The sequence below is a fragment of the Acomys minous genome, assembly GCF_964271855.1.
Source record: "Acomys minous genome assembly, chromosome: 14".
Classification (NCBI taxonomy): Eukaryota; Metazoa; Chordata; class Mammalia; order Rodentia; family Muridae; genus Acomys; species Acomys minous.
The window spans coordinates 72,687,032-72,711,739 of record NC_140496.1 but is presented as its reverse complement, the minus strand read 5'-3'; the positions used below and the strand labels follow the sequence as shown (position 1 = coordinate 72,711,739).

The 24,708-nt window shown below is 40.8% G+C and overlaps 1 protein-coding gene across 4 annotated transcripts in view; it reads left to right on the top strand.

The window, feature by feature from the left end:
* Nucleotides 1-24,708, top strand: part of AGL (amylo-alpha-1,6-glucosidase and 4-alpha-glucanotransferase) — a 79,911-nt gene that overhangs the window by 34,067 nt on the left and 21,136 nt on the right. For all 4 annotated transcript variants that reach the window (XM_084757379.1, XM_084757378.1, XM_084757376.1 and 1 more), the window contains exons 5-23: nucleotides 105-308; nucleotides 2,577-2,758; nucleotides 2,904-3,015; nucleotides 4,265-4,388; nucleotides 5,974-6,076; nucleotides 6,177-6,274; nucleotides 7,604-7,743; nucleotides 8,529-8,716; nucleotides 10,990-11,113; nucleotides 12,289-12,452; nucleotides 12,728-12,829; nucleotides 12,924-13,079; nucleotides 13,198-13,348; nucleotides 14,463-14,587; nucleotides 14,674-14,786; nucleotides 15,733-15,867; nucleotides 19,827-19,957; nucleotides 23,702-23,838; nucleotides 24,083-24,216. In XM_084757379.1, coding sequence (XP_084613505.1) covers nucleotides 105-308; nucleotides 2,577-2,758; nucleotides 2,904-3,015; nucleotides 4,265-4,388; nucleotides 5,974-6,076; nucleotides 6,177-6,274; nucleotides 7,604-7,743; nucleotides 8,529-8,716; nucleotides 10,990-11,113; nucleotides 12,289-12,452; nucleotides 12,728-12,829; nucleotides 12,924-13,079; nucleotides 13,198-13,348; nucleotides 14,463-14,587; nucleotides 14,674-14,786; nucleotides 15,733-15,867; nucleotides 19,827-19,957; nucleotides 23,702-23,838; nucleotides 24,083-24,216 — 2,623 coding nt within the window. The remainder of the gene's footprint in view (nucleotides 1-104; nucleotides 309-2,576; nucleotides 2,759-2,903; nucleotides 3,016-4,264; nucleotides 4,389-5,973; nucleotides 6,077-6,176; nucleotides 6,275-7,603; nucleotides 7,744-8,528; nucleotides 8,717-10,989; nucleotides 11,114-12,288; nucleotides 12,453-12,727; nucleotides 12,830-12,923; nucleotides 13,080-13,197; nucleotides 13,349-14,462; nucleotides 14,588-14,673; nucleotides 14,787-15,732; nucleotides 15,868-19,826; nucleotides 19,958-23,701; nucleotides 23,839-24,082; nucleotides 24,217-24,708) is intronic.

Below are 24,708 nucleotides of genomic sequence, written 5' to 3'. Positions count from 1 at the left end.
TCTTACTGTTGATAAGTACTTAGGAAGCCTGTGTTTATATTTGCTTAACTTGAGTTTGATCCATTTGCTTTTTCATAGCGTGGTCTGTGTTTTCTCATTTGTAGGTTACAACATGATTCACTTCACCCCACTGCAGACCCTTGGACTGTCCAGGTCATGCTACTCCCTTGCTGACCAGTTAGAATTAAATCCTGACTTTTCAAGGCCGAATAAGAGATATACCTGGAGTGATGTGGGGCAGCTAGTGGAGAAGCTGAAAAGGGAGTGGAATATTCTCTGTATTACTGATGTTGTCTACAATCATACTGGTATGAGCACCAATGACTTCTGCGTGAATATTACATTGCTATTATTTTATTAGCATTTCCATTTCACTTTACAATATTATTTTTAGGAGTAGTAGTATTTTTCAGTATGAGGAATTAATAGTGGGCCTCATAAATGCTAAACTAAGCAAGCTATCGGCCACTTAGGCCTGTCCTGGCCCTAAGTAACATTCATTCTGAAGATCAAAAAGACAATTAAGAAGCCTTCAATTTTGAAAACTTTTTATGGATTAATGCCTTTGTACTTTGGAGGAAGTGGTGTGAGGTGAGCGTATCATCAACATGGAGGTGCTTTACGTGTGATGCTTATGAAAATAGGAGAAGGCACAAAAGGGACAGGCGTATGCTGCTGTGCTGCAGGAACCCTTGTTCTGTACTGTGTATTTAAAAATACAAACCTGAGCGTGGCGGGTATGCTAGTAACCCAGCACTTGGGAGGCAGAGGTGGGAGATCACTGTGAGTTCAAGACAAGCCTGGGCTGCATTGTGAGTTGCAGACCAGAAGGGTTGTTTTATGAGACTCTGTCCCCAGAAACCCAATAATAACAACAACAGTTTCCATTATGAAGAGAAAACTGTTGATAAATCCTCTGAGTTAAATCTTTGACATGATGAAAGAGTGTACTCTGACATCTCCAGTACTAAAAAGAGTAAAGCTAGATTGTTTGGGCCCTCAAATAGAATTCACAGCAGTCCTCTAAGGAGGTATTTGTTCTCCTTACTCTCAGCACAGCTGGCTTCGTGAGGCCTGTGGCATGGCCTTCCACTTTAACCAATGTGCCTTACCAGGATCCACTGTGTAAGCTGCAGCGTGGGAAGTCTGGAAACCACTGCTTGCATGTGTCAACAATGGGAGTTCTGCGTAGTGTAGTTTTAAGGACCCATAGCTGTTCCATAAAGCCTTTCCTAAGTAGCCATATAAATTAGGTAAGATCTTGAAAGGCATATCCATATAGTTCATCACTATTAGTAATAATCTCCAATAGTAATGGCAAAGTTAGATTTTTTAAAAGATTCATTCTGAAATATGATGTTTCAGGCTTCAAAGCCTACAGTGAAAACTTTGCATTTGAGTAACTCCATATTCACCACTTGAAAATTGGCAATATTGACAGCGACTTGGACATCCATGATACTCACATTAAATTAGCAACTGCATATGGACACATTACTACAAATAGTAAGCTTGAGTACTGCATAGCTAGTGGCTCATTAGGACACTTCATCAGAAACTGTAGTTATCCCTTTCAGAAGACCAGGTAGGCATTCCAGATTGGAGTTAGCTCAGCCGTCATGGGGGGCCAGGTTCTTTCTTCCGGGTCACACTACCATCTCCAACACTTTGCTTCCAATGTTTAATCAAATATGGCTGCTCTGCCTCCTGGTGCTGCTCTTAGTGGAAATGGGAAGTCATGTCTTTAAAGTCACAATCTGATGTGTGTGCTACTTCTGCCCATATTGCATCAGATAAGATATATTCTCTCTCTCTCTCTCTCTCTCTCTCTCTCTCTCTCTCTCTCTCTCTCTCTCTCTCTCACACACACACACACACACACACACACACACACACACACACACACAGAGTTTCTCTGTGTAATAGCTGTAGCTGTCCTAGACTCACTTTGTAGACCTGGCTGGCCTCGAACTCACAGAGATCCCCCTGCTTCTGCCTTCCAAAGGATTTTGTCTCTTATCACACTTAGCTACATGGGAGACTTGCAGTATAGTGTTTGGGTTTTTTGGTTTGCTCTTGTTTTTGAGACAGAGTCTCATTTTGTAGTCCAGGCTGGCCTGGAAACCACTCTGTAGACTAGGCTAAGCCTCAAGCTGTGGTAATCCTGCACCAGCCTCCCAAGTCCTGGGTTTATAAATACAAACCACTAAGCTGGGAGGTGGTGGCGCACGCCTTTAATCCCAGCACTCAGGTAACAGAGGCAGGCGGATATCGGTGAGTCTGAAGCCAGCCTGCTCTACAGAGTCCAGGACAGCCAGAGCTACACAGAGAAACCATGTTTCAAAAAACTGTAAACAAACAAACAAACAAATGCTGCCATGCCTTGCTTAACTATTATGATATGAGATCTATGTTCCTAATGTTCCTAATTTTTCCTATCTTTATCCAAGTGTTTATTTATTTTAAGTAGAAATAAACACTAAGTAAACAAGTTACTAAGTAAATAATGGAGTAGAATCAACGGTGATTGTAAAGTGCAGCCTAACTACAAAATGCCTTCTTGACTTTTCTTTAAGCTACTAATAGTAGGTGGATCCAGGAACACCCGGAATCTGCATACAATCTTGTCAATTCTCCACACTTGAAACCTGCCTGGGTCCTAGACAGAGCGCTGTGGCATTTGTCCTGTGGTGTTGCCGATGGGAAGTACAGAGAAAAAGGAGTCCCTGCTTTGATTGAGAACGATCAGCACATGAATGTGAGTGTGTGCAGGAGACCGCCCCTCTAACTTCCAAAGAACAGATTACATACATAAATGAAAATGTATGGAATATGGCTTAATAAGCAGGAAGGAACCTGGTCAAATACATTTTATGTTGTTTTTAATCTTGAAAACTTTTCAGTGCATTCGGAAAATAATTTGGGAGGACATTTACCCAAGGATTCAACTCTGGGAGTTTTTCCAAGTAGATGTTCACAAAGCAGTTGAGCAATTTAGAAGACTTCTCACACAAGGTAAAGGCCTGTCACTTTGTTTGTTTGGTTTTGGGTTTTGAGACAGGGTTTCTCTGTGTAGGCCCTGCTGTCCTGGACTCACTTTGTAGAGCAAGCTGGCCTCTGACTCACAGAGATCCACCTGCCTGTGCCTCCCAAGTTCCAGGATTACAGGCGTGCACCACCATGCCTAGCTGCCCCATCACTTTGTAAGAAATGTAAAGTTGCTCTTAAAGAGATGACTCTTTCTTTCTAGTTAACATCATTATTAAATCTTTATTGCATCATATTTGTGTTATTTTTTTATACTGCAAACTCCAGTTTTTCTTGGCATAGTGGTACATGCCTTTACTTTCAGCACTTGAGAGGGAGAAGCACATTTATATAGCAAATTCTCCATTCTCAAATCTTAAAGTTAGTAGTTTGTTTTTTTTTAAAGTTATTTTTCAAGGAAAGTCACAATTTACCTATAGTTTCATATAATTTTCTCTATAATATATATACGTGCATTGTGTTAATAGCTATTTAATACATAAGACTATATTTAACATGTATCTATTAAATATTAAATAAATAGTATTAAATAAGTATTATTAAATATTATTAAGTAAATATTTAATAAATTAAATGAGACTACACTATATGTTTGATTTTTTCTTTTCATTGACAGTATAGATTTATTATTTCAGTTGACTATTTCTCTTAACCACTTTTAGGTAGGTATGTTTTTTAAAGTATTTTATTTTACTAGAACTTTTGATAAATTACTTTGTGTTTTCATCATTCATTCATTAAAACATATATTGAGCCAGCATGTGTATGCTAGAGACTTTTAAGGCATGAGGATCTCATGGTAAGCAGCAAAGCTGAACTGAAGGAACCCTATGTTTTTATCTTTTAAAAGTTTGTCTCTCCTTTTATGTCCCCTGCCCTGTGTATGGGGCCACATATGTAAATAAGATGGGGAGGGAGGGAGGAAAGATGTTGTTAACTTTTTACATTTTTTTCTATGAATGGCTATATACTAAAAACTTGAAAAAAGGGACAGTTATAACCTTCTGTCAATGTTTGGATTTATTTATTTATTTTGGTTTTTTGAGACAGGGGTTCTTTTGTATTCCTAGCTGTCCTGGACTCTCTTTGTAGACCAGGCTGGCCTTGAACACACAGAGATCTGCCTGCCTCTGCCTCCCAAGTGCTGGGATTACAGGCGTGTGCTACCACACCTGGCTGATGTTTACATTTAAAGTAATGTATTTCTTTCTTTCAGAAAACAGGAGAATAATGAACTCCGATCCAAAGGAACCTCTTAAAATTATTCAGGACCCTGAATACAGACGTCTTGGCTGCACTGTAGATATGAACATCGCACTGGCGACCTTCATACCACATGAGTATGTTATGTATTTGCCCTGTACTGTTACTCTTAAATATTGATGCTGTTTATTAAAATGTTCATGGAAAAATAAATAAAGCAGGTAGTTGATGAGACGACTCAGTAGGTAAAGGCACTTGCTAACGATTTGAAACTGACCCTCAGAACCCACATACTGGGAAGAGAGAATCCGCTAGCAGCAGTTGTCCTTTGGCCCCCACTCACATGCTGTGGCATGTGCACACAGCCCACATGTAGCAATTAAATAAATAAAGGAATAAGTGAACAAACAAATAAATAAATGTAATAATGTTTTTTTAAATAAAATGAAGTAGGGCTGGAGAGATGGCTCGGCGGTTAGTAGCACTGGCTGCTCTTCCGAAGGACCTCGGTTCAAATCCTAGCACCCGCATGGCAGCTCACACCTGTCTGTAATTCCAGGTCCAGGGTATCTGACACTCTCACACAGACATACGTGGAAGCAGAGCACAACAGCAATGTACTTTTTTGTTAATTTATTTATTCACTTTACATCCCATTTGTAGCCCCTTCCCTCCCTCTTCCCTTCATCCCCACTCCCTTACCCCTAGGAAAAGGGGAGATAGACACACACACACACACACACACACACACACACACACACACACACCTACCTATCCCCAGCACATCAAATTGTATCAGGATTGCCTCCATCCTCTTCCACAGTGGCCTGGCAAGGCAGCCCTGCTGGGGAAAGTGATCAAAAAGCAGGCAACAGTGTTATTATCGGAGACACCCCTGCTCTGCTCACTAGGGGACCCACATGAAGCCTGAGCTGCCCATCGGGTATACATGTGTAGCGTCCAGTCATCATGGTCCTTGGTTGGGGCTTCAGTCACCTCAAGCCCCTCTAGGCCCAGGTTAGTTGGTTCTGTTGGTCTCTGTTGGAACTCCTGTCCCCTCTCGTCCTTCTATCCCCCCCAACCCCCCGCCCCGCCCCAGTATTCCACAGGGCTCGCTGCACTCTACCAAATGTTTGGCTGTGAGTCTCAGCATCCATTGCTGGGTGCAGCCTCTCAGAGGACAGTTATGCCAGCCTCCTATCTGCAAGCATAGCAAAGTGTCGTTAATAGTGTCAGGTGTTGGCTCTCTCCCACAGTATAGCCAGGCATTGGTTGGACATTCTGTCAATGACAGAGTAGGCTCCTGGAAAGAAATGAAGGCCAGTCTAGCTAAGAACACTACTAGCAGGGGACATGGAGACTGAAGAGGCCATCCGCAAAGAAGACAGAGGGAGGGGAAAACCAACCTACCAACAAAACCTTTGACCTCGCCTACAAGATGGGCATTGATAAAGATAGAACAACAGCAATGTAAATAAAATGAAAATAAATAAATAAAACTAAAATGAAATAATCTGTCATTTCAACACCTGATGTTTTCCTATAGTCTCTTTGTCAGGCCATCCTGCTAAATATGTATGTAAAATGTTCTACCATTGAAAAAGCCACTCCATTGTAGCTCAGATACCAATGACAGTGTTTGAGATTTCTGTGACACTTTCTGGAAATGTTGAAGCGGGTTTTATGAAAGCACTGATGTTTGGTTTGTTCCCTCTGCACTAGCAATGGACCAGCTGCAATCGAAGAGTGCTGTAATTGGTTCCGCAAGAGGCTTGAGGAGTTAAATTCAGAGAAGCACCAGCTCACCAGCTGCCACCAGGAGCAGGTCCACCTCGTTTTTAAACCGCTGCTTTTCCTCTGTGTTTCACTCACTTTGAGTGTCTGCTCTTTTCATTGGGATTGTAACATACTTCCATGTTTTCTAGGCAGTTAATTGTCTTTTGGGAAATGTGTTTTATGAACGACTGGCTGGCCATGGCCCTAAACTAGGACCTGTCACCAGGAAATATCCTTTAGTTACCAGGTATTTGTTCTATTTTTAAACATGCCTTCTTGCTGATAGTTAAAAGCTGATAATATTTAACTTTTAAACCTAACCTACATTATTTTTTTGAGGTATGACTTCAGTACATTAAATTGAAATAGAAATTTTGATTCAGAAATAGACTTAATAATGATTAATTTCATTAAGAAAATCTTTAGTTAGAGAAACTATCCTTAGTTTGAACTCATTAACATTTACTTACATTGATACTTCTGGAGGAATATGTACTTAATGTCAGTCTGTTCTCTGTTGCTAAAACAGACTACCAGAGAATGGGTAATTTATAAAGAAAGAGAGTTTAATTTGGTCGAGGGTCCACAGACCAAGAAGTCTAAGAACATGGCACCAGAACCTGCTCATCTTCTGGCCAGGGCTTTGGGCTATCTCAGCTCATGGCAGGAGATGAAGGGCACAAAGCACAGGGCGGCTTCTGAACATCCACCTCATGATGACTATGCCAGCTCCCTGAAAGCAAGAACTCCCTCAGAGGATAAAGATAGTAATCCGCTCCCGACGGTGTCCTGCCCAAACCCAGACACCTGTTGCTGGACTCCATCTCCCAACACCTCTACTTAAAGGAATTAAGGCTTCACACCTGCTATGGTGATACACATCTGTAATCCCAGCCATATAGAGGCAGAGACAGGAGGAGTCCAAGTTCAAGGTCGGCCTGTTCTACAGAGTGATACTATGTCTAAAGAAGGGGCGAGGTAGGGGGCAAAGGACCTAAGGTTCCAATAGATGGCCTTGGAGGATGCACTGCAAGAATACACTTAGCAGTAGTAAATTTAGTGTTAATGGAGAGAGCAAGCACCGAGCTCCTGACACAGAACCGTGCAGCATAGGGGCTAGATGCTGCTGCTCTTGCAGAGGACCTGGGTTCAGTTCCCAGCTTCTGCACAGCAAGACGCTCGCAACTCCAGTTCTAGGGGCACCAGACATATACACAGTGCACTGCATACATTCAGGCAAAACACTCACACATGAAATAGAATCAATAAAAACATTTATAAAGCATACAACTTATGTCGGGCAGCTAGAGGGTAGGAAAGCCTCAATAGTTTCCCTATGATTTTATAAAGTTGTGAAGGTCATTTAAAATGTTAGTCATTCTTCAAATCCTATTGATTTATTCGGAAAGTCCACTGGTGATCTTTGCTCTCTGTGAGTTTGTATTGTATAAATGGGGCCAAACTGATTTTATTCATTCTGCTCATTAGGGAAGATGCTTAATTGTTAATGCTGCTACTTAAAATGCTCTTTAAGGAATTTCTTTGTGTGGACATTATTTCAATTCTGCCTCCCTAGGTATTTTACTTTCCCCTTTGAAGAAATGGCCTTATCCACAGAAGAATCCATGATCCACCTCCCAGATAAAGCCTGTTTTCTGATGGCGCACAATGGGTGGGTGATGGGCGATGATCCTCTTCGCAACTTTGCTGAGCCAGGTGCCTGAGTTTTCTCTTCTGTATAGATGGGGAAATCAGAGCTTGTGGAAGACCACTGTAGATGTAACTCTAGTCAGGAGGCGGGAGAGAGGGCTTAGCAGAGAGAGGCCCTGGATTGGGTTCCCAGCACGCACACAGTGGACCTGGATTGGGTTCCCAGCACGCACACAGTGGACCTGGATTGGGTTCCCAGCACGCACACAGTGGCCCACCACCATCTGTGACTCCACTTTCAGGGAATCAAACACTTCTGGCCTCTGAGGGCACCAGGCACACACATCTTACACAGATATACCTGCAGACAAAACACCCATACACATACAATCATATCTTTTTTGTTGTTGTTTTTCAAGACAGAGTTTTTCTGTGTAGCTCTGGAACTCACTTTGTAGACCAGGCTGGCCTTGAACTCACAGCGATCAACCTCTGCTCAACCAAGTGCTAGGATTACACTTCTTTTTAATTTATCAAGAATATCATTTATGGAAGAAATAACACAGTTTAAGTGTTGGGTTTTTTTTTTTTAAAGATTTATTTATTATTATGTATACAGTGCTCTGCCTGCTTGTACACCTGTATGCCAGAAGAGGGCAGCAAATCCTCAGTATAAATGGTAGGGAGCCATCATATGGTGGCTCAGGACCTTTGGAAGGTCAGCCAGTGCTCTTAACCTCTGAGCCATCTCTCCAGCCCAGTGACAAAGTTTAGAAGCAGCATCATTTTCTTTACATGATTGTTGTCATTTGGTTTCATGCACCACTGAGGCAATTGTTCTTCTTTAACAGGTTCAAATGTTTATTTAAGGAGAGAACTTATTTGCTGGGGTGACAGTGTTAAATTGCGCTATGGGAATAAACCAGAGGACTCCCCTTATCTGTGGGCACACATGAAAAAATACACTGAGATAACTGCCACTTATTTCCAGGGAGTGCGTCTTGACAACTGCCACTCCACACCTCTTCACGTGGCTGAGGTAGGAACAACTCTACCTTGACAGAAGAAATGCAGTGACGTCTGGCAGAGTGCCTGCCATGCAGGTCTAGTCTGCTGGTTGTGCACTGCTGTGGATTTGATAGTAATATTTGACAATGACAGCTTATCTAATTCTGACAACCTTTTGATACAACTGCTATAAAATATTATGCTGTAAAGTACTTAATAAGTTAGTCTTTAAATTTTAAAAAAGCATATTTTTGCTGGGCGTGGTGGCGCATGCCTTTAATCTCAGCACTCGGGAGGCAGAGGCAGGCGGATCGCTATGAGTTTGAGGCCAGCCTGGTCTACAAAGTGAGTCCAGGATGGCCAAGGCTACATAGAGAAACCCTGTCTCGAAAAACCAAAAAAAAAAAAAAAAAAGCATATTTTTATGTAGTAACATGTAGAATAACTTTGTTTATTGGTAATAAGTAAAGTGTTAAGTTGTCTTTTAAGTTGTTTCCAAGATATATTTTATTAGCCAATGTAAACTTGAATGGGCCAGGCAGTGGTGGTGTATGTCTTTAACCCCAGCACTCAGGAGGCAGAGGCAGTGGGATCTCTGTGAGTTCGAGGCCAGCCTGGTCTACAAATTGAGTCTAGGACAGCCAGGGATACACAGAGAAACCCTGTCTCAAAAAAAAAAATCTGGCCTTTATTTTCATTTTAGGTGTACTTAGAGCATTGCACATTTTAGGATCATGTTCTGTTTTACACTAAGCTCTACCTTTATCACCTACAGTGAATATTTAAACGCTAATGCTACGGCATGTTGAAGCTAGTTTGTGCCTCATTGATTACTGCACTGTCCTTTGCCTAATACAGTTTTGTAAATAAACACATAAACTTTATCCTGGTTGTAAGATCTTTGGTAGTTTTTGAAGTGACAGTTCATGAAAATATGTGCTTATAAGCTGGTTTAGTGGCTCATGCCTTTAATCCCAGCACTCAGGAAGCAGAGGCAGATAGATCTCTGTGAGTTTGAGGCCAGCCTAGTCGAATAATGAGTTCCATGGACAGCCAACTACATACTGAGACCCTATCTCAAAAAAAACCCCAAAGTGCTTATATAAAAAACATTAACTTGTATAATTTGTAGTCTCTGTCTCTTGTCTATGTCTCTTCTCTCTCTCTGTCTCTCTCTCTCTCTCTCTCTGTCTCTCTCTCTCTCTCTCTCTCTCTCTCTGTGTGTGTGTGTGTGTGTGTGTGTGTGTGTGTGTGTGTGTGTGTGTGTATGATTCCACATGATTTTAATTTGGAGTGATTTGATAGGAAACATTAGCCAGGCTGGTAGAACATTATTTACCACCAAAAAGTAAGCAGAGAGTCTTTTTCAGTTGTGCTTTTAGTAATAGTAAAAAAAAAAAAAGTATTTGTAATATTGTTATAACATTATAGCAAATTAATAAACAGCAGAGTCCTCTAGGATTCTACTTCTTAGCTGATAAAATTTTGGGTATTTTACTAACCTTGTGTTTCCTTCAAGAAAAAAATTGAAAGCAATCTGATTAGCCACTGTTTTCTGTTTCTCTAGTAAATCATTAGCACCAGTGTTACATGTGCATGCATACATACACACACACACACACAGAGAGAGAGAAATTAGATGCCATTTTTTGTTGTCATCTAAGGATAAAGTTTAGCCTAACTTTTGCTAAATAATTTACCAGCTGATATAATTATCAGTTTTGACTTAGCCATCCAGACAGGAACAATCTGGTCTTTTGTTTGTTTGTTTTATTTGCTTTGGTTTGTTTTGGTTTTTGTTTTTCGAGACAGGGTTTCTCTGTGTAGCCTTAGCTGTCCTGGACTCGCTTTGTAGACCAGGCTGGCCTCGAACTCACAGCAATCCACCTGCCTCTGCCTCCCGAGTGCTGGGATTAAAGGTGTGCGCCACCATACCCAGCAAGAGAACTGTCTTATGAGAAGTATTAAATACAAATAAAAACCAGGGGGAAGACTGGCACAATTGTACTGTTACAGGCTGTATGTTTAATAGCACTAACATTTTCTTTTTTCTTTTTCCTTCCCCCTGTCCCTATGTCTACAAAATCTAATGTCCCTTTTCAACAGTGTTCCCTGTAAACCCTGCCCCCATGTGTGCTCATCTCTCTCGTGTTCTCCTACATGTGCACATCACACTATTTGTACCGTTCGCGTTTCTCTTGTTTTGTGCCTATCTTATGTTAAACCCACACCTACTCTTGTCCCCTCCTTCCCTCTCTGACTTGCTCTCTTCTTTCTTTACATTTGTGACTTTGCTTTTTGCAGTACATGCTGGATGCTGCTAGGAAGCTACAGCCCAATCTCTATGTAGTGGCTGAGCTGTTCACGGGAAGTGAAGAGCTGGACAATATCTTCGTTACTAGACTGGGCATCAGTTCCTTAATAAGAGGTAGGCGTGCTGAAGTCCATTTTCTGTCTGAGATGCGTTATATGCAAAACCTAATGTAACTGAGTCTCCTTTTAACAGCTAAAATGTCGAGTTGATAGTACAATACTTTATTTCAAATAGAAAAACCAGTGAGGCGAGGTACGATGGCTTCCCCTGTAATCTCAGCACTTAGGAAACTGAGGCAAGAGGATCACATAGTTAAGGCCAGCCTTGACTACATATGTTCCAAGTTAACCTATAATACATTTTTTTCCAGATCCTATCTCAGAAATAAAGGGAAAAAAAGCTGGTGAGATACGCCAGCGAGTAAAGGCGCTTGCCCCTGATCCAGGTCATCTGAGTTAAGTCCCAGAGCCCACATGGTGGAAGGAAAGAACTGACTCCTCAAAGTTGTCCTCTGAACTCTACACTTGTGTGGTAGCACCTGTGCACCCACAGTGTGTCTGCAGAATTTGTTGAGTTTAAATGGCGAGTCAGAGAGAGAGGAAGGTGTGATGAGTTACTGATTGAAAACAGAACCATATTTCTATGTTTTGAAGTACACATGTTTGGGGTTTTGTTGTTGTTGTCTTTGTTTTTAGTTTTTGGAGACAGGGTTTCTCTTTTGCAAGTCTGTCTGTTCTGATCTTGTAGATCAAGCTGGCCTCAAATTCTCCCTCCCAAGTTCTGGGATTAAAGAACCACCATGCCCATCTACAAATCTGGTTTTTTAACCTACTATATGACATAATCTTAAGATATTTTCATAGATTTGGTATAATTGACATCCCAGTGAACAGCTATTGATTCTTTTTTTTCTACTCAAATTGTTTCTCCAGTTAAGTTGTAGTTAAATGTTGGTCACTGGGACTTGGTGACATTGGTTAATTACATAACTCTCACTTTTAATAATGCTGATATGCCTTGAAAGTCATTCATGATAAAAAGAAATCTAACCTTCCTTGGCCAGGCGTCCAGGCACATGCCTTTAATCCCAGCACTCAGGAGGCAGAGGCAGGAAGATCGCTGTGAGTTTGAGGCCAGCCTGGTCTACAAGACAAGTCCAAGATAGCCAAGGCTACACAGAGAAACCCTATCTCGAAAAACAAAAAAACAAAACAAAACAAAAAACTCTAACCTTCTTGTGGACATTTACAAGTAAATGGGATTATTAAGTTTCTCTGTGCTGCTTGCAGAGGCAATGAGTGCATATAACAGTCATGAAGAGGGCAGATTAGTTTACCGCTATGGAGGGGAGCCTGTTGGATCCTTTGTTCAGCCCTGTTTGAGGCCTTTGATGCCAGCTATTGCGCATGCCCTGTTTATGGACATTACCCACGATAATGAGTGTCCAATTGTGGTAAGCATCGGTGTGTTTTTGTACTGACTTACTTTGCTAAATGTTTCACTATTTAGTTGTCTGATGCTTGGTGGCAATAATATCCACATACTTTTTAAAAACTCCAGATACTTTTTAAGTGGCTGAAAAATACCTTGATTTTAAAATGTTTTGAAACAAATAATGTGCTTTATAGACTGTATCTGTACTTGTTCTTTTGCTTTATTATGCTAATGGGGTGTGGGGTGTCACTGTGCATTTGAAGGAACATGAACTTTTGCTTTCTGCTTTTCCAGCACAGATCAGCCTATGATGCTCTTCCCAGTGCTACAATTGTGTCCATGGCAAGTTGTGCTAGTGGAAGCACAAGAGGCTATGATGAGCTAGTGCCTCATCAGGTGTGTGTAATCCGCAGGACCACACCCCTGCTCATTTTATCCTTGATTCCATTGTAACTGATGTGCACACATACTAAGCTTCACCTCTCCTTAGATTTCAGTGGTTGCTGAAGAACGATTTTACACTAAGTGGAATCCTGGGGCATCGCCATCAAATACAGGAGATGTTAATGTCCATAGTGGGATTATTGCAGCCAGATGTGCCATCAACAGACTCCATCAAGAGCTGGGAGCCAAGGGTTTCATTCAAGTAAGAAATGAAAGTTTTAAAACTCCTCTCCAGACTTCCCTTTTCAAAGGAAGACCTTCTGATTTGAGCAGTCGCCTCCAAATGGAGCTGTAAGCCGGTTTCTGTCTCCATTTCTCAGGTGTATGTGGATCAGGTCGATGAAGACATAGTGGCGGTAACAAGGCACTCACCGAGCATCCATCAGTCTGTTGTGGCTGTGTCGAGAACTGCTTTTAGGAATCCCAAGACGTCCTTTTACAGCAAAGACGTGCCTCAGATGTGCATCCCTGGTAATCTAAGCCAAGCATTGGTAGAATTACGTCATGAAGTTATATTAGCATATTGTCTTTCTATGTCATATAGAACACACTAACAATAACCATGTTGAGAAAAGAGCTTAGGATACAGGCACTTTGACTGCATGGAACAAAATCTAGATAAAAATATTCCCAAGCATTAACATTCTTTGAGTTGTGAAATACTTTTATTTGCATTTTAATGTATAAACTTGTTTCCTTATACTGGGCAATGTGTATATGTTTACATTTTCACATATGCATGAGCATATACTCATATACTATATATGCATATACATGCAGTGTGTTTTAAAAGGCAAATGCTAAGACAGTTTGTAGGCATCTACTGTCCTATCCTTCTGTCAATCTAGCATTCAGCCAAATCGATATTTCACTATTCTCCAAGTAGTCTTCTTACCCACCTGTATATGATTATTTTTAGCCCTTGAGGACTAAATTCCTACTTTTTAAAGAAGAAATCTGTACCTATAGAGTAAACTCTGTCTTCTAAACATTGTGGCATTTATAATCCGTGTCTTTCTTTGACAGTTCTATGTCCCTGAGCTCTTCCCTTACTGCTGTTTTTTTTTTTTTCTAAATGTCTACACTTTACTTCCTATTTTAGATAGTATAGTATAGTGCAGCATACACCTGTGCAGAGAAGAACTGCTTGTTAATTGAATGATCTCAAGACCCTCATTGTGTGTCTGGGGATATATTTTTAAGGTAACAGAAGCACAGTCATAGAGGGAAGCCTGAAACCTACCAGGCTATCCTTGGTCTTATAAGTACTGTCTTGCCTCAGCATCCCAAATTGCTAATATTAAATATTTTCACATCCATGCCCAGCCCATATTCTATATTTCTTGCTACTTACTAAATATTTATAACTTTACCTTTAAAAAATTGTAAACCTAAAGAATTTTAGAGTTAAATATTCATTACTTGCTTTAGCTTCATAAATTTATGTTTAGTGATCTAGTGATGTCTTTGCTAATGTTTACAGTTATTTTTATTTTGTTTATTTTGTATTTTTTGGATATTAAACCCAGCATATCACACATGCCAAGCATGCATTACACCACATTAAATGTTTATATTTTCCTAGGCAAAATTGAAGAAGTAGTTCTTGAAGCTAGAACTATTGAAAGGAATACAAAACCTTATAAGAAAGATGAGAATTCCATCAATGGAATGCCAAATATAACAGTGGAACTTAGCGAACATATCCAGGTATACGGCATTCTTGTTTTTTATTGTCCTTATTATTTTAAGAACATTTGAATTATTTAGTGAATGGATTTTCTGTTTCTTTCAAGCTTCATGAAAGTAAAATTGTCAAACAAGCTGGAGTTGCCACCAAAGGTCCCAATGAATATATTCAGGAAATAGAATTTGAAAATCTATCTCCAGGAAGTGTTATCATATTCAGGTATGTTAATTAGAGTTCAAACTATTGATATACTTGTATTGAAAATAGTTGGGCCTGGAGAGATGGCTCAGCAGTTAAGAGCACTATCTGCTCTTCCAGAGGTCCTGAGTTCAATTCCCAGCAACCACATGGTGGCTCACAACCACCTATACCCTCTAATGCCCTCCTCTGGTGTGCAGGTGTACATGCAGATAGAGCACTCATATACATAAATAGATAAAATCTTAAAAAAAGAAAAAATGAAAGGAAAGTTTGGGGGCAAGGCACGATGGCACATGCCTGGAATCCGAGCACTCAGGAAGGCAGAGTTAAGTGGATTTCTGTGAGTTTGAGGCCAGCCTGATCTACAAAATGAGTCCAGGACAGCCAAGGCTACACAGAGAAACCCTGTCATGGAAAACACACACACACACACACACACACACACACACACACACACACACACACACAAGAAAACTGAGGCTGGAGAGATGGCTCAGAGGTTAAGAGCACTGTCTGTGCTTCCCAAAGTCCTGAGTTCAATTTCCAGCCATCACATGGTGGTTCACAACCATCTATAATGAGATCTGGTACCCTCTTCTGGTGTTCAAGCAGAATATTGTATAAATAATAAATTAAATAAATCTTAAAAAGAAAGAAAGAAAGAAAACAAAGGACAGTACTTTGGGGCTGCTAGAGAGATGGTTCAGTAGTTACGAGCCTTTGCTGATCTTGTAGAGGACCCAGTTTCAGTGCCCAGCACCTGTGTCAGGAGGCTCACAACCACCTGTAACTCCAGTTCCGGGACATCCTGTGTGCTCCTCTGCTCCATCCCGGCACCTGCACACATACAGTTTATATGCAGAGAGACACATACCCTTTTTTTTTTTAATCTAGAGAAAATAGTTTGCATATCCTGATACGTTTGAATAATATTAATATTACCTTTTTTACCAATATTATTCAGGGTTAGTCTTGATCCACATGCTCAAGTTGCTGTTGGGATTCTTCGAAATCACCTGACCCAGTTCAGCACTCACTTTAAATCTGGAAGCCTTGCTGTTGACAACGAGGATCCCATATTAAAAATCCCCTTTGCTTCGTAAGTATTCCTTCTTTTATAGATTTATCACTTTAACAAAATGACGGGCTACCACTGGCCTGATCTGGGGGTTTTAAGGGTGCTTTCTCTCCTTGCTACTCAAAGTATGGTCCATAGGCCATTGATGTTATTATCAGCTACTGTTACTATTTTACTCTATCACTGTCTCATCGAGTGTGTGCTCACATGTGCACATTTTCATGCTTACGTAGATAAACATGCCTGCGCATGCATGGTTTTTCTAAGCTCTACAAGATTTAGTTGCCTGCATTATATTGCTTAGCACATCACTTTAGTGTCAACATATTATTCTATTGTATATAGCTATATCATAATAAATCTAATAATCATCCACTTTGAGATATCTAGAGTGCTTGGTTTTCTCTAAGTTTTTAAATATTTCTCTGGTGTGTGGTGCCAGATAGTACTGAAGAATATCTATTTTAGACCCAAGTTTAGCTTCAGCTTCAACACTGTCAGCTAATCTTGACCAAGTTATTTACAACTTTATTCATCTAGGTTTCCCATCTGGACAGTGGGGCCAACAATAGTACTTAGTTCTTAAGCCTTGTAAAGATTAAACAGGACAACACATGCAAAACACATAATCCGTGCCTGTCACCTGATAGGTGCTTAGCCTGTTTGCTGTCATTGACAGTAAGCTAAATTTCTAAAAATTAAATTTGGAGGTTAGAATGTATCACATATTTGAAATTTTTAATACATACTATAAAGTAACCTCTGGAAAGACTATATTAATGAGCATGTTCAGCTTATGTAAGAATGTCATAGCTGGGCATGGTGGTGCACACCTTTAATTACACACTCAAGAGGCAGAAACAGGTGGATCTCTGAGTTTAAGGCCAGCTTGGTCTACAAAGTGAGTCCAAGATAGCCAATGCTACACAGAGAAGCCCTGTCTTGATAAACTAAAACAAAACAAAAAACCAGATTGTCATATTTGTCAGTAATGTAATATCATATTTAAGAGCATAAAGTATGCAGCACTCAGTGGGCAGAGGCAGCAGATCCTGCAAGTTCCAGGCCAGCCAGAACTGCTTAGTAAACTTTGACTCCAAAACATCAACAAAAAATAGAGCATAAGTTATCGAGCCAGAGCTCCTGCTTTGAGTTCTATCTCAGACTCTGATTGGCTGGTTAGAGTTTTAGTTCAAACCTATCAGCCTGACACGCTAGTATAGACCTGTCATCACAGCATCTGAAAGGTAGAAGCAGGAGGATCAGAAGTTTAGACTAATCCTTAGTGAATTTAAGGCCAGTTGGGCTATGTTAGACTTTATTTTAAAAAACAAAAACAAAAAACAAGAAACGGACTAGGATGGTGGTACATGCCTTCAGTCCCAGTACTTGGGAGGCAGAGATAAAGGCATGTGGATCTCTGTGTGCTCAAGGCCAGCCTGGTTTACACAGTGAGTTCCAGGACAGCAAGGACTGTGTAGAGAGTCCATATCTCAAAAGGAAGTAACAGTTTGCACCCTTATTTATTTATGGTTTTTTTTTTTTGAGACAGGGTTTCTCTGTGTAGCCTTGGATGACCTGGAACTCACTCTGTACACCATGCTGGCCTTGAACACAGAGATCGGCCTGCCTCTGCCTCTGCCTCCTGAGTGCTGGGATTAAAGGCATGTGCCACCACTGCCTGGCTAGAGTGCCTTTTATAAAGAGGTGTAAGAATTATTTGTGTAAAACACCTGGCACAGTGTTTAAAACATAGTATCTGATCATATTACTAATTAAATTGGTACTTATAAAATACTTTAACATTTCATTGTAAATATTAGTTAAACTAATGTTTAAACCAGTTGTATTTATTTGGCTAAATGATATTTTATACAGTAGCCTGTTTTTCTACAGTGTTCAATATTTTGGTTATTTTGTAAAAATTTTTTTATTAATTTATTCTTGTTACATCTCAATGGTTATCCCATCCCTTGTATCCTCCCATTCTTCCCTCCCTCCCATTTTCCCCTTATTCCTCTCCCCTATGACTGTTCCTGAGGAGGATTACCTCCCCCTGTATATGCTCATAGGGTATCAAGTCTCTTCTTGGTAACCTGCTGCCCTTCCTCTGAGTGCCACCAGGTCTCCCCCTCCAGGGTACATGGTCAAATGTGAGGCACCAGAGTACGTGAGAAAGTCATATCCTACTCTCCACTCGACTGTGGAGAATGTTCTGACCATTGGCTAGATCTGGGTAGGGGTTTAAAGTTTACCGCCTGTGTTAACCCAGAAGCAGAAAGACTCAAATGGTATATACTCACTTATATCTGCATATTAGCCCAAGGGGCATGTCCCACGAAAGCCTTCACTTACCAGGAAACTGGGACAGAGGGGAGGACATCCTATTGGGACTCTAGATGAGAGAAGCATGGGAGAATAGCAAAGTAGAAGGATCCAGAGGGTCCTAGAAACCTACAAGTAGAACATTATGATAGGCAGATTTGGGCCCAGGTGTCCCACTCAAACTAAGGCACCAGCCAAGGACAATACAGGCGGTAAAATTGTAAAAATTTTTTATACACAAATTCTAGTAAAGCAAGTTACCTGTCCAAAAAAAAAAAAGTCTGTGATGAAATAACTGTGTATGTCCATAGGATGTTATATTAAAAAGAGCACTCCTCTTTAGACCTACTCATATTATTTCAAGGTAAGGACAAAAAATGTCTACAATTTTAAAAGCTTTCTGAGTGGTTTTTATGCAAGGAGTTCACTGGCTAAGTGCTGGAAAATACTTTCCTAGAAACAAAATGACACTGAGCCTAATCATTTATTTGACAGTCCTAGTTTTTGAATTGTAGCTGTGGAAAGGGAGGTTGAGACACATCATCATCATCATCATCATCATCATCATCATCATCATAAAAAACAACTTAAAACAAATGTATAAGATAAAGAATATAACAGCCTAAAGATTTCTCAGCATTTTTAATGAATAAAATTGACACTAAACACATGGCTGAGCACGTAAAAGCACTTGCTGTTCTTTTCCTTTTTTATTTTTGTTTGTTTGTTTGTTTGTTTGTTTCTCTGTGTAGCCTTGGCTGTCCTGGACTCACTCTGTAGACCAGGCTGGCCTCAAACTCACAGAGATCCACCTGCTTCTGCCTCCCGAGTGCTGGGGTTAAAGACATGTGTCACCACGCCTGGCGCACCTGCTGCTGTTGCAGAAGACCAGAGTTCAGTTCTCAGCACCCAGGTCACGTGGCTCTCAACTGCTTGTAATTCTAATTTAAGGGGATCCAACACCCACTTTGGGCCTCCATAGGGTCCTGCATGTACATGCATACACAAACACAGATAAAATTCTTTACTTTTAGCTGTCACTGGATTTTTTTCTTTACTTAGTTTAGGAGTGACATTAACCCTTATTTGATTTCCACCACATTTTGCCCCTTAATTATTACTTGTGATATATTATTATAGAGTATGTTTACTTCAGTGCTGACTTCTGAACATATGTGTCTGATTAGTTTTTTTGTTTTGTTTTCTGTCAACTTGAGACCAGCTAGAATCACCTATAAAGAGGGAACCTTAGTTGAGGCATCCTCAGAACAGGTTGGCCTGGACACCAAGTATTCAAGTGCACCTATGGGGGCCACTCCCATCCAAACCACCACGGACCCCTGGCTGGCTCTCCTCAGCACTTTATCATAGTAACAGGAAAGTACCTAGAATAGTACGGTTCTGAGACATTCAATATTTGTTTATTTATTTTTATGCTTTTTCAAGCAGGATTTCTCTGTGTAGCCCTGGCTGCCCTGGCTGGCCTCCAACTCACAGAGAACCACCTGCCTCAGCCTCCCGAATGCCAGGATTAAAGGCGTGTGTCACCATGCCCTGCCATTTAATATTTATAATGCCGATTTTTCTTCTGCTTTTATTTATAGGAAATGAAATGTCAGTATACTTATCTAGTCATCTTTATTTTCTAATCTTAGCATTGCCTCTAAGCTGACGTTGGCTGAGCTGAATCAGGTGCTTTACCGATGTGAATCAGAAGAACAAGAAGATGGCGGAGGCTGCTATGACATACCAAACTGGTCGTCCCTTAAGTACGCAGGGCTTCAAGGTGGGTGAAGGGCAAAGCTTTGTACTCTGTTCCTTAGTGGTCCTCTTTCTAGAAATGAGAGTCTAGTCCCTGAGTGCTGGCATTACAAGTACCACCACCACCTGAATTAAAACGGTAATTTATGACTCCTTGTCGGCTGACCGTTAGGAGTATCTTTTGCTTGCATGTATATATTGCATTGCATGTCTGTTGCCTGCAAAGACCAGAAAAAGGTACTGGAAATGGATTTTTGCCATGTGGCAAGGTATTAGATCCCTAGAATGGGACTTACGGTGGGTTTTTGCCATGTGGATGGTAGGTCCTGAGCTAAGCTCTTTGTAAGAGCATAAAGTGGTCTTAACTACTGAGCAAACTCTAGTGCACATGTGTAGTGCCAGCACTTGGGAGGCAGAGGCAGGAGGATCTCTGTTAGTTAGTTCAGTGCCTGCTTGGTCTACATAACAAGTCCCGGACCAGCCAGGGCTACACAGTGAAACCCCGTCTCAAATGAAACAAAACCAAAAAGTAATAACGGCCAGGCATGGTGGGACAGGACTGTAATCTCAGCTACTCAGGACACTGAAGCTGGGCAATGGAGAATCCGAGGCCACCTGCATTATCAGGGAACCCTGTCTCAAGAGAAGAAAAACCTGTAAATAATGATACTTAGTTAAATGAGATCATTCATGCAAAATACTAAAAAAACAGCCGGGCAGCAGAGGCAGGCAGATCTCTGTGAGTTGAAGGCCAGCCTGGTTTACAAAGAGAGTCCAGGACAGCCAGAGCTGTTACACAGAGAAACCCTGTCTCAAAAAACTACAACAAAAAACTAAAAACAGAATGTGACAAAGTATTCAGCCAGTAAGTGCTCCCTAAAACTGCCAGCTCTGTGTCTTGCTTAAGGACATTTACTCTCTTAAGCATTAATCTCCATAAATATTTCTTGTCTTCGTTTATTTATTTTGTTTTTTTCAAGACAGGGTTTTTCTGTGTATCTCTGGCTGTCCTGGAACTCACCCTGTAGACCAGGCTGCCCTCAACTCACAGAGATCTGCCTGCCTCTGCCTCCCGAATGCTGGGATTAAAAGCACCGCTACCACCTGGTCTTGACTTGACTTATGAATATCTTTGACACTGAGTTTTAGATGACATGTTACACTGCTTTTGAAATGTCAAGTGAGAAGCCAGTCATGGCTTTAATACCAGCACTCAAGGAGGCAGAGGCAGGCAGATCACTGTGAATTCGAGGCTAGCCTGGTCTACAAAGCAAGACCAGGACAGCCAAGGCTACACAGAGAAACCCTGTCTTGAACCCCATCACCCCCTCAAAAAAGTCAAATGAAACTAAGTTGTAAGGGAAATATTTAAGTGAAAATTTTTGTTGCATATTTGGTTTATCGTTTATAGTTAAAATATAGAGGGTGTTTATAGAACTACCATATTAGATAGAGAAATAGATTTTAAATTAGAATCCATAGCTGAGAGAAAACGTACAATACTGTCTGTGTAAGTCTAGCTTATTTCACTTAACATGATGCTTTCTGGTTCCATCTATTTTCCTACAAATGGCATAATTTCATTGTGTACAGTTGAAGAAAGTTCCATTGTTTGTATATACCATATTGCACTTCTTGGCTTCAGGACATGTGATGTGCAATAGCTCTGTGGCATGCTGACTTAAGAGTCTTTCCAGTATGAACCCAAGAGAGCTGTGTGTCGGGGTCATAAAGTAGTTCTAGTTTTAGTGTTTTGAGGAGGCTCCATACTATTTTTATATAAACTATATGTTTACACTCCCTTAATGGTAAGTGAAGGGCTCCCTTTACCCTTGCCCCCACATCCTTGCCACCATTTTTTTATATTTTAAATGTTATTATTATTATCATTAATATTATTATTATTATCATTATTATTATTATAGTGTAAGTGTGGGCACATACATGTCTTTTACCCCTGGTCCATTTCCCTGGCCCACCAGGGAAGTGTTTTCTTGATGACATCCATTCTGACTGGGAAGAGATGGAATTTGAGTGTAATTTTAATTTGCATTTCAATCAGGACTAAGTCTGAACTTTCTTTAAAGATGATTTTATGGGCTGGAGCAATGGCTCAATGGTTAAGATCATTCTCTGTTCTTCCAGACCACCTGGGTTCAATTCCCAGCACCCACAAGGTGGTTTACAACAATAACTCCAACCCCAGAGCATCAGATGCCATCTTCTGGCCTCCACAGGCACTGCATGCACATGGCATATATACTTGTATTCAGGCACATATTCATACACATGATAGAAAAATTAAGTCTAGAAAAAATGTTAAAGGCCATCTTTTTTTTTTTTTTGTATCCTCTATAAATCACTTCTTATCTTCAGTATTGTCTTTTAGAGACAAGGTCTCACATAGCCCAGGCTGGCCTCAAAGATTCTCTCTCTCAAAGGATAACCATAAACTCCTGATCCTCCCACCTTCACCCTCAAATGCTGGGATTGCATGCGTGTATGACCACACCAGCTTTATAAAGCCTTTCTTTTTGGTGGTGGGGGGGGTTGAGCCAAGGTTTCTCTGTGTAGCCTTGGCTGTCCTAGACTCACTTTGTAGATGAGGCTGGCCTCAAGCTTATAGCAATCCACCTGCCTCTGCCTCCCGAGTGCTGGCATTAAAGGCATGCGCCACCACACCCGGCTATAATCCTTTCTTAATTACTGCTTTTCATAGTCATTTCTTTGTCCTCAGGCTGACACTTGTATTTATTCACTATACTTCTTATTTGATCTTTGGAAAATATTACCTTAGCTTAGAATATTTCGTGTATGTTAATGTATCCAGTGTGGTTAAGAAACAGACCTTGGCAGGGTGTAGTGTTGCATGTCTTTAGTTCCAGCAGGTGAATCTCTTGTGAATTCAAGGCTAGCCTGGTATACTTAGTGAGATCTAGGACAGCCAGAGCTACATACATTGTGAGGCCTTGTCTCAAAAAACAAAAGCAACCCCCTTTCAAGAAATGAGACTTTAAAACTAGATTCCCCAACGCTATCTCTATACACTTGCAGTGGATACGCCCTCCGTGGTTCAGTTTTCTCACCATGATCACGTACCCACAAGGGGGTTATGATTGGGATTAAAGCAGCTCACACTCATAAAACACTTGGCTTTATGAGATCTGGCTCAAAGTAAGCACTCAGAAATCATTTGTGAGGGTTGGAGAAACAGCTCAGGATAAGAACACTTACTGCTTTTTTAGAGGACCTGGGTTCAGTTCTTAGCCCGCATGAGGTAGTGCAGAATTACCTATGCCTCCAGTTTCAGATGGCCTACGCCCTCCTCTGGCTTCCCTGGGCACTACATGCATATGTCATTGGTTGTCATGATTCCTCTTACGCTAGTTTTGTGATGTCCTTAATTCTACCACTTGCTAACACAGAAATACTCAGGCTCGTCTAGTTGATGATTTAGGGTAGAGAAATCACACCAATTGCTTTTGAATGTTATAATATTAAATGCAAACAAATAAGAGCAGTCCCGGAAGTCCTCTCGGGAAGCTCTGTATTGCTCTTGCAGCAGGAGATTTCTTCTCTCCAGCTTTTGTGTCCTGGGTGAACTAGGCATCCTGGTGTTTACCTCCAGCCACACTAAGCCATCATGGTCTGAGTGGCCTTTATGTCTACCTGTGCACATGCTCACCCCAAATCACTAGAGACTGCCTACAAGCTAAGCAGTCAGAGCATTTTAACTCTGCCAACAGCTCAATAATGTCTGAATTTTTAGGACTAATGTCCGTGTTGGCTGAAATAAGGCCGAAGAATGACTTGGGGCATCCATTCTGTGAAAACTTGAGGTCTGGAGATTGGATGATTGACTATGTCAGTGGCCGGCTTATTTCACGATCAGGAAGTATTGCTGAAGTAAGTAAAATGATATTCTAGTCCAAATAATTGAGGGAACATTACAAATTATATATAACCTTGTTATAGATAATATTTAAGTTTCCTTGAACCATTTTTCTGTCTTGATCATCTTTCAGTTCTAAGGAGTGATCACCTGGTTAATGGGTTGCTGGCCAACAAAGTTGCATGTTTAGATTTAACTCTTAAATATACCTAACCTATACACTAACCAAATTAACCTTTTCAATTGTTTCTGTGACAGGTTGGTAAATGGTTGCAGGCTATGTTCTTTTACCTGAAGCAGATCCCACGGTACCTCATCCCGTGCTACTTTGATGCTATATTAATTGGTGCATACACCACTCTGCTGGATGTAGCGTGGAAACAGATGTCAAGGTATACCCAACATAATCTGATTAAATGGGCATAGTTGTGTGAAAGCTATATAGAGTCATCTTATACATGATTGTAAAAGACCAAAACCTGAGGAACTGTCATAGACTAAGAGCTGAGAAACTTTTGAGGTGGACAGAAAGTTTATTAGCATCCTTTAGTCTGGAACATACAAAACCAAGCGTGGAGTTTGGGTGGGGTTTGGTGATAGTTGTTGTTGTTGGGTTTTGGGGTTTTGTTGTTGTTTTGAGACAGGATCCCATGTATTGAAGGCCTCCAGCATGCTGTGTAGGCAAGGATGATCTCAGGCTTCTCTCCACGCCCAAATGCTGGGATTACAGGTGTGCATCCAGTTTATAAGATGCTCAGCATCCAGCCCAGGGCTCCATGCACACTGACAAGCACACTACACACAGACACACACACCCATGAACACACACATAGTAATACAGTTTTAAACACTGGTAAGGATGTTTGGGTGTCTAGCTCAGTAGG